Source organism: Physcomitrium patens, chromosome 3 (assembly GCF_059467195.1).
Source record: "Physcomitrium patens ecotype Gransden chromosome 3, ASM5946719v1, whole genome shotgun sequence".
Classification (NCBI taxonomy): domain Eukaryota; kingdom Viridiplantae; phylum Streptophyta; class Bryopsida; order Funariales; family Funariaceae; genus Physcomitrium; species Physcomitrium patens.
Window position 1 is genome coordinate 23552416 of NC_143412.1, and position 9898 is coordinate 23562313.

Consider the following 9898-nt stretch of genomic DNA (forward strand, 5'->3'; position numbering starts at 1 on the left):
AACATGTTGTTACTCGTAATCATATCCATAATATAGATATCCAAGTCTATATTGGAATAGAATATTACTACTACAGCTACAACATCTACCTTCCATCTACTACATCTACTACATGCAATCTTTGTTAAAAACCTTTAAAACCAACCAGTTATTTATTTACTTCAATATATTTCTAAACATTTGATTAAACAAATAATTTGTTTTGAATAAAAAAACAATTGTCTAGTGTATGACAAATTGTGGTGGCAATAACATAACTATTGTACCATTTAGTAATAGGCTTTGGAATGCTTTGGAATATGTTGTGGTTTAAATGAGTAGAAAAACTATCAATACACAACCCATGATGCAGCTTCAGCTGATGTCCGTGAGCGACAGAAATCTCTCCGATCAAGAGTGGACTCCGGTAAATGACACAACTAGAACGATGTAGCAGCAAACGAGGTGGCTTAAATCCAAATCCCTAGCAACAAACGAGTGCAGCAGGCAGCAGCAGAGGGTGGGCGATAAACCGGCCCCAGCCTGGTCAAGTAAGCCTTCATCCCCCTCTTTAGAAAGCAATAAATTTCCATCCCTGCGTTCATTTCGTAGAGCACCTCGCTGCGGCTCTCTGTCGAAGGGAGGGTGGGAGGGAAGGGCACAAGCTCTCTGTGCGTTGAAGTGGGGGGGGGGGGTCACTCTTACAAACCTTCGTCGAGTATTGAATTGATTCGGATCCGCCTCCAGCCGGCGAGGTTGGCGAGAGTGGGAATTAGTGATGGCGCTCATGCAGCGGAGGGCGCGCGTGAACCTGCAGGAGTTCAAGGCGAGGTTGGTGAAGATCCTGGGCCCGGCCAAGGAGAGTCTGTACTGCAACCTGCTCTCCAGGTTTCTGAGTTTGCGGCTGTCAAAGGAGGAGCTTGACAGATTGGTGCTGTCCACCATTGGCAAGGAGAATGTGGTTCTGCACAACAGCTTCGTGCGGGCAATCTTCAACAATGCTACGTGCGGCGAGGCCCCCCCGCCCCCCGCATCCCTGCCCGACATCTCCAAACCCTTGAAAGGTGCGTTGTTGTTGTTCTGCCGCTCGGGAGGGAAGTGCTGGATGGTAGTGCCTGGCGATTGGCGATGATGGGTTTTGGGGATTGAATCGCGGGGTAGGCTTGGTATGTGTGTGGGTGAGTGGTCTGGGTCGGCGCTTTGATCGTTGTGCATATGTGTGATATGCGGGGCAGCCGTGTTCCGCAGCGCTCAGGATGTCTGCCGGGGGGGGGGGGATCTTGCAGTGGCGAGTTAGGAAAAAGGGTTTTGGTGGCAGGGCAGTATCATTTCCCCCCCTCCCCCCGCTTCGCGTGCGTGAGTTCACGATGGCGAGAGATGTTTGGTGGGTTAGATTTGCGAGAGCGGGTGTGGTTGGGGAGTGCGCAACACGCACATCTCGGCACGGCAATGGTAGCCGTTGGTCGGGGACGATGAGTAACGAAGTTGCAGCATCGGTGCAGGTGTTCGGCGGAAAGCTACGACGTCCTCGGGAGGAGTGGACGAGGGGCCGACTTCGGCAGCAGCAGCAGGAGCGCAGTTGCAAGGCGGTCGATCGAACGGAGATGGATTTGCGGGTTCGTCTCGAAAGGGTCGGTCCGGCATCCGCGACAGGAAGGGTGCAGAGAGGCCGAGTCCGTTGGGGAGCAGCAGGGCGGATACGTCGACGGCCATGGATGACGATGTGGCGAGGATGGTGGAGAACGGGCATGGTGGCGGACCAGACTTGCTGCGGCCGGTGCAATGTTCACAGTATGGGGCGGAACAGCCGGAGACATGGCAGGGTTCGCATCCTGCAAAAAGAGCCCGGTACGAGGAAGACGGTGAATCGGAAGGGGAGGAGGCAGGCGGAGACGCGGAGGCGGAAGAGGAGGACGAGGATGTGGGCACGATGTGGCTGACGAGGTCGAACGTGAGCGTTCCGCTGGGAATTCCGTTCTGCAGGCCCAGTGCAGGGGGGGCTCGCATGGCGGCTGCGGCAGCAATGCCTCCAGGGTTGGTGACGCTGTCGAAACTGGGATATGGGGTGGACGACGACGACGGTTGCAGCGACAGCATGCTGCCGTCGACGGAGAGCATCCGGCAGCGCGTGCAGATGGGGGGTTGTTTGGAGAGCGGGTTGGAAAGCTGCGACGCAAGCAGCGCGGAGGTGATCAGGTTGGGGCTGGAAACGCACCTGCTGAGAATAATAAAGTACGTGGTGGAGCTGAATCGGGCGAAGCGGGGAAGCCACAGAGAGGGTTCGGGGAAGGAGAACGGCAATGGGAGTTGGTGGGGTCACATGGAAAAGGCAGGAAGCCAAGAAAGGGGTGGGAACGAGTGGAATCATCATGTGACGACGGGTAGAGAGAGGGGGTTGGGAGGAGAGGAGCAGGAGCAGGAGCGGGCGACGGTATCAGCGCTGGACTTTTACGTGGCTATGGATCTGGATCGTTCGAAGCTGGGGATGAATTGGTCGATGCTGTTGGAGAAGGCGCTGCTTCGAGTGGTGTGGGAGCAATAGCAGGAGAAGGGCGGGTGGATGTTATGTACTTTATGAGGTTGGAGTAGAGGTCATACTTGGTGCACGAGAGGTTGGGGTAGACCCAGCGGAAGGAGACGAGACCCGTTGGTGAGATGGGCAAGAGATGGGTAGAGCGGAATTTTGGCATGGGCGATGACAGCGAAGCATGTGCAGTGGTGGACGGGGGGTTTTTGTATGAGATGGAGTTTTGTGGAGAGGGAGTGGTGTAAAGGATAGGCTGTCAGTCGCGGCAAACTCCTTGTAGAGACGAGGTTCTTTACGTTTTTTAGTATTTCTAATTTTTTAGGTTTATATTTTATGTTTCAAATTTGTTTTTATTGATTTTAGCTTTTCAGACGAATTCGAATTGTTGCTAATAAATGGCTTTTATCTGAAGCTATTGTTCATTTATTTCGATTGAATCGAACGGAGATGCTGTTTTGTTCTTGTCTTGCTACTTTATCTTCGTTCATGTTCTGCTCCTTTGGTCTATTTTTTGAGTATTATGTTGTTGTGTTGGAGTATTACTATTATCTTTGCAGCCCTTTACTTGTCGGTTTCACTCTTTTGTTCTTGTGCTTGGTGGGTATGTGAAAGCCTTTGAGTGTGTCGGAACGTTTTCATGGAGAGGTAGAGTATAATGGAACGATTGGTAGGGAAGGGAACTGACGTGAACGTTGTTTGTTACACTAGGTATGATTGGCTCTTTTTGATGTTTATTTGCCATGAGGTTGACAATCGATCTGATTATGCGTAGTGGTCTGAGACATTCTGATTGGATTGAGCGTGCCTTACGAATACTTATGCTGCCATTGTTCGTTGTGTTTCGTTGTGACAGTTCTTAGTATCCCAACTTGACGGGTTAGGACCTTGGATAGTACATTGATTGAACTCTTTTTCAGTGCTTAATGTGATGGACATCTTTGAATTGTTTTTCTAGTGCTTCATAGTTTGAGGTTTTTAAGAATCTTGCTTGGAGTTGAATCATGGCTCTTATTGTTAGTTGCACAAGCATTTATTTACCAATTAAAGGTATGTTTTATATGGAATTATTTCACTGAAACCTCTCAGGAGTGGGCCTTTTGCTGGTTTCGGCTTGATACTGTCAGGTTGAGATCTCAGGAGCGAAAATAATCAATTACAGTTTCCACCCGACTGTAGAATCACTTTCACCCCTCTGGCTACGTCGGCAACAAGCTTGACTGTTAAACTTGTATTATAATATTACTGTGGTACTATATTACGGTGGTGGCGAGAGTTTGTCTTTTTTGTGTCAACCTGCACGACTGGATAAAGGGATGAAAATGCTTGTCTAATTTTATTCTTGTGATTATTTGGATTGTTCTTGTACACTTGCACGGTATGTCAGTTTCATCTCAAGCTTAAGGAAATAGGTGTGTCCTGAGTGGCCCTGGTTGAATTATAACTTAGCTTTTGTTTTGATCGCCACTGTGCTTTCATTTGTCCTGCACCCAATCCTAAGATGATGGTGTGGCGAATAAACATGAATTGATCAGAAGTTGTGTAGGTTTCTTCATTGTCAAGACCTTAAAGAATGTACTAGCTGAGTTCCTGCGATTCAACACCACCCTCCGTGAGAGTTGAACGGTTTGGGATATGTCACTGGGATGATGTAGGATGCCATGTTAACCTCTGCACAAATCTGGACAGTCCATAATCAACGTGTTGTCTCGGTATACAGAGTCACTTGCACATCGCAATCTAATTTTCATATCAATGAGCGGTGAAGCAACAACTTGTTTCAGAGCAGCTCAGCACACAACCGGGATATCACAGAATAACGAAGGAGGAGGGTCTATTTATTTATTGACAATACTGATACATCCAAAGACATCCACTACGTGTGCAGCACTGACACGTTGCTTAGAGTGTTCTTAGCAGAAGCTGAGCACTACGAATTCCCTCAACCGTGGACCTGGCCTTTCACACCTTTATTACGTTTCCTACAGAAATCACACATATAAACAAAACATTCAAAACAAGACATTCCGTCACAGCCTACTTGCCAACGTTGAAGACCATCCAGTAACCCCGAAGAGTTACAAGCAGAAACCTCCAGAAACAGCCGCCCTGGAATCCAACAAAAGAATCCCTTGTCACTAATGCTCAATATGGTGGGGGAGGGCATGGCTTCTTCTTGTCACCGTGATGTTTGGGAGGATAGTTGTGATGATCATCGTGTTTCGGAGGCTTGTTGTGGTGGTCGTCGTCATGTTTCGGAGGCTTGTTGTAGTGGTCGTCGTCGTGCTTCGGGGGATTTTTGTGGTGGTCGTCGTCGTGTTTTGGTGGAGGGCACGGCTTCTTCTTGTGATGATCGTCATCGTGGTGTTTGGGAGGATGCTTGTAATCGTGATCATCATGGCCGGGAGGATTCTTCTTGTGATGGGGAGGAGGAGAGTATGTGTAAGGCGGGGACTTCTCCCACTCCCACTTCTCCCCAGTTTCCATGAGCACTCGCCCAGCTTCCACTGATATCTCGACGCTGACCAGGAGGGCAGCAGCAACCATAGCTACTACTATGGCCACCTTATGTCCTTTCATGATCACCATTGCTGAAGAGCCAACTCTTCACTCTCAATGCTCACAATCCTGCAGGGAGTTCTGATTAACAGCATTAGCGACGATGATGAAATTTCTTGCATAATTTAAGTTCAGTAGAAGTCATCCAGCTCAATTTATCTAGCTCTAAATTCGAAGAGCTGTGATATCATCCCCAAACCTAGTTTAGATCATTGAACTAGCAATTTAATATGCAAGGCTTGAGGAGCCAAGCAGCGAAGCGACACATACAGAATTATAGAATGGAGTGAATCGCTAGCACTATAATATTGCAGTGAACTTAATGAGCAGACGATGCAAACCCACGGACTGTCCGATAATAAATAAACTGGTTCTACTACTGTAGATACCCAAGAAACAGCAGTTGAGAGTATGCCAAGAAGTGCTCAGTATTCACAAGCTTTGGCATCAATGCAGCTCAGTTTTGTAGGCACATGAGACACCCGCTTCATAGAGAATGCTTGAGTAATACAATCAAAATGGGAAATGCAGGCGGAGAGAAGAGAGATAGACCTGATGTGAAGCTCGAGACACAACGATCTAACGATGTAGAGCAACTTCCAAGTGAAGTCAGATGTATTGAGTGAGGATCGGAATGGGGTTTATGTAGGGGATTCGGACGAACTAGATGACGAGATCAGCCGCCAGTTCGGGAAACCTCATTTTAATGTACAGTTCTCAAACTCAACCCATCTCCCAATGCTGTTTATTTATTTACTGATCAACCGTCAGTCTCATGCACAAGCTGCTGTAGGGACACGTTGTCGTCTCTGATCGGTGCAGAGAAAAACTTTGCATTCATCATTGATTCAAGTCAGTACAAACTCGTAATATACGAAGCTGCGTTAAATATGGTTTGCACGCGTGAAATCATGAATTTCGATTTGCATCTCTACTTCCTGGCTCTTAGCATTATTCTTGGCAAGCTTGATGCGAAAACATATACCCAAGATACCACGATCGATTGCGGAGGTGTTCACCGCAATTGTTATCAAAGTTGCATACTTTGAAGTTGAAATCGGAAACAGCTACAGCGTCTCAAATATTACATTGAAGCAGCTTAATAGAAGTGTCCATCGCCACTTTGTATCTAGATCCGGATGGGTATATCGTGTTCACAGCAAGGGAGAAATAGAATGTTGTTGATCGATCACCATCAATTTCAACCATTCTTAGTCAAGCTACGACTTCTCCTGTCAGTTTTTTACTTCTTTTTTTCCATCAGATACTGAAAAAGCTCTGTCAGCGCTGTTGACCAGATAAGGAGCCTTTTAAGCATTGAGGCTTGTGCACAATTATAGTATTAGATTTCGTATGTCACCTGAAGGCAAAAAGAAACTGCAGGTATAGTACACATTGGGTGCACAGGTCAACACAAATTTTATTGCTGTCTTAGCATCGAGTGCATGCTGTCAGCCTATTGCAAAGATCCTTCGACGAAAACGGATATTATTTAAGTAAACCTACTGGCGAACCGGCTATGGAAAACTGCTGCCTACACAGGAGTTGGCGAGTAAGCCTTCACAGCAAACAATCCAGCAGGCGTAATGCAAACAGGCTCACTGACAAACGTGTTGTGCCTTAATCCACGAGATGAAACTTGAGGTTCTGTCATGTACAAGGAAAGCGTGGCCAACGCTGCCCGATGGCATCTCCAAGTCGATGCTTGAACCTCAGGCACAAGGCAGCACGAGAGAGCACATGTTGCGTCTACACATGTCGTGATCACACACGACTTTCAGAGCATGTAGACCCAATCGGAATGGCTCAGACTTGGACTTTGCGGCCCGAGAGGCGCTGGAAGTGTGAGACTGGAAGCACTTTGAGCATGAATAAAACTACGAGTTGAAGAAGAAGACGATGACAGTCGACATGTGTTTTACTTGTTGAATGTTGGCAAACATCACTCTCATCTTGCATCCTGCTAGAAAGCACTGCTCTGCTAGTGCCCCCAAGTGAAAAATATTGCACTTGCACCCTCGGCACAACACTTGAAGCCTTCAACTGTGTACCTCGGATGCTTCAAATCTGATTTGCATCTGTCTTGTCTAATGCGCTTTGCAACTGGGTTTGTGGGCCTTATCTCCGTGAGGAAACTGAGCTCAAGTGTGAGGAAGTATGCAGTGAAACGCAAACATGAAGAAAAGAGATCAACGATAAATGAAGAAAAGAGATAAACGATCTGTGTATCTGTATCCGTTGGAATCGATTTCTGAGCATGACCTGTGTCTACCTCTTTTGCAATCCCTTCTGAATAACTCCCCTTTTATTTATATTTGTTCTTCTGAGCAATGTGAAACTCCTGTATCGTCATATTTGAACATCCTTTCCATGAATTTTCAGTGGCTTCCTGAGAGCAATATTTTTTGAGAGCTTTCTGTGATATACATACATACATACATGCATATATACATATGTTTAATAGTATTGAGCCATCAATATTGGTGTAACCTTACATAATAATCACCAATTTTCAAACTTAAAAAAAAGACCAAATAAAAATTTATAAAAATTGTTGCAATTTAATAATTTAAGATCATATTTATAATATTTTTTTCAAAAACTTAAATTTAAAATTTTAACTCTCCATGTGTCTATGAAACCTATAAATATAATTGATACTTATGATTACATAAATAAAAAGAATTAGGGAGAAATAAATAAAACTAAAAAAACTTAATAACATCTTGTGAAGAAGTTTCATAGATACAAATTTGACTTTATATGTGTTTGTAAGAGATTACTAGGTTGAAAATATGGCCCATTGTCATGAATATACATATTTACTCTAATAGTTACCTTAATAATATGAATAGATAGAAGTAAGTAAAAATAGATTAATTTGATAATATCTTGAAAAGCTTCTTAAAAGCTTCATAGACATAGTTTCACCTTTATATGTATTTATAGGTGATTAGAAGGTTAGAAACTTGGCCAACAAGTTAGCCACATGTTGCACGTGTTAGAAGCTTGTGATACAAGCTTACGATATGGTGCACATATAGAAGAACTGTCTTGCAAGTTAAGACACATACCTCACAAATTGGACACGTGTTGGAGATATCATAGAATATTGTTAGGTAGCTCTTAGGTAGATAATATATATAAAGGCAAGAGTGAAGCCTTCTTCATTCTTATAAAATCTTTTTATGCTTTTGATCTAATTTCAAGGGTCTCTAGTTTTTTTTCTCTTTTTGCAATAGTCATTCTAGTTTCTTCTTAAATTTATATACATACTTATTTAATTTTGTTATCTCCCTTGGATTCATATCTTATTTATTTATGTATCTTCTTTGAATTCTTTTATTAAAAATATTGACAAGATGATATTTATAATATTAAAGCTTTGCCTTTTCTTGATTAAAAATGGATAACCTCTTTTTCTTGATAAGAGATAAGTATATTAGAAGTTACAAATTATTCTCTTCTAAATTGATATTATTTTTAGGACTTTTTTATTCTCAAGTCATATCTTTTATTTGACTTGAGTAATATTAGACATCTTTTTTTTTAATGTTATCATGATAGAAAAAGAGATAAGAAAAAAATAAAAATATATAAAATAAACTAATCCCAAATTTGGAAGAACTTACTTATTTATAGAGATTCGGATTGATCCAAACTTTGCTCTATCTCTCATTTTTTAATTTTTTTTCATGTATTTGGATGAAGCTCTAAATTTTGCAAACAACACATCTATTTTTTTTTCATTTTTTCCTATCTAAGTGTATTTTTTGGAAGACATCATGGTGAAGTGGATAATTCCTTGTGATTGTAGTGGTGCAAGTCAAGACAATAGACTATAGATCAATTGTAGCATAGTTTTCATTCAATCAATGGTATTATTGTTGATAAATATAATACAGTTGATTTACAATAAATTTTTTTGCATTAGTTATAGTAGAGCTATAATCTATATTGTGTGCGCTACTCCGTTGATGGCAGTTGTGCTTATAGGTGGCTTTTTATGCAACAGTGTTACTTGAAAAGTAGTGATTAAGTTACTGTAGTGTAGCATTTACTATTTACTAGAAGTACAATGTATTTAGTGGCTTGATTTTGGTTGAAAGTACAAGATGTCAATTTTTTAAAGATAACATTGGAGGTATTGAAGACTCTACATTTGTGTCTTTTTTATTCTTATTCTTATATGGTGTTGTTGTTTATTTGATTGATTATGTGAACATCAAACAAATACAATGGTCATGTTGTTTTCTCTAGCGATTGCGTTATAGTGATGGTGTTGTGATGTATTGCTATAGATCTTTAATTTCTTAGGTATGGATGGCATAATAACTCCATTTGATGTTAAAGGGGTATTTGAATGACAAGTTCTCATAGCTAAAGGATTCTTGTCAATAAAGAGGTGACTATGTATCATCAATGATATAGTAGAGTATTATTCTATTATGCTCAAATTTTTATTATTCCTCTTTCATGACTCCTTACCAATTGTAAATTCTTACTAAAAGAACTATACATGCTTCAATAGCTAGAAACTATATCCAATGAAGTATTTAATGTTAATTGGTGATAATATCCTCTATCTTATTTTTAGTGATTGAGACTTTGAAACAGAAGTATTTAAGGTGTAGTTGCTACACTACTAATATGCTAATGAGCCAAAGTACCATTTTAGTCTATATTTTATAGCTTGGTCTAAATCCTTTATCATGATTGTATTAGAAATGTTAAATCAAATAGCCAATACTTAAGTTAATAATGCATAGTATCTAGATCCAAATTAATTGAAAAAAAGTAGCATAATAGAAAGAAAAAAAAATTGGTGGTTGTTAA

General features: G+C 42.2%; 2 protein-coding genes across 2 annotated transcripts; one reads left to right on the forward strand and one right to left on the reverse strand.

Moving 5' to 3' along the window:
* The first annotated feature begins 294 nt into the window (after positions 1–294).
* Positions 295–2932, forward strand: LOC112279350 (uncharacterized). Its single transcript, XM_024513716.3, has 2 exons — positions 295–1043; positions 1482–2932. The coding sequence occupies exons 1-2, from the start codon at positions 758–760 to the stop codon at positions 2519–2521; spliced, it is 1326 nt and encodes a 441-aa protein (XP_024369484.1). The 5' UTR covers positions 295–757; the 3' UTR covers positions 2522–2932.
* A 1380-nt stretch (positions 2933–4312) lies between these two features.
* On the reverse strand, positions 4313–5667 carry LOC112279454 (uncharacterized). Its single transcript, XM_024513909.3, has 2 exons — positions 5615–5667; positions 4313–5131 (listed from the first exon to the last, which is right to left on the reverse strand). Exon 2 carries the CDS (start codon positions 5090–5092, stop codon positions 4649–4651), a length of 444 nt encoding a protein of 147 aa, XP_024369677.1. The 5' UTR covers positions 5093–5131; positions 5615–5667; the 3' UTR covers positions 4313–4648.
* Positions 5668–9898: the final 4231 nt, after the last annotated feature.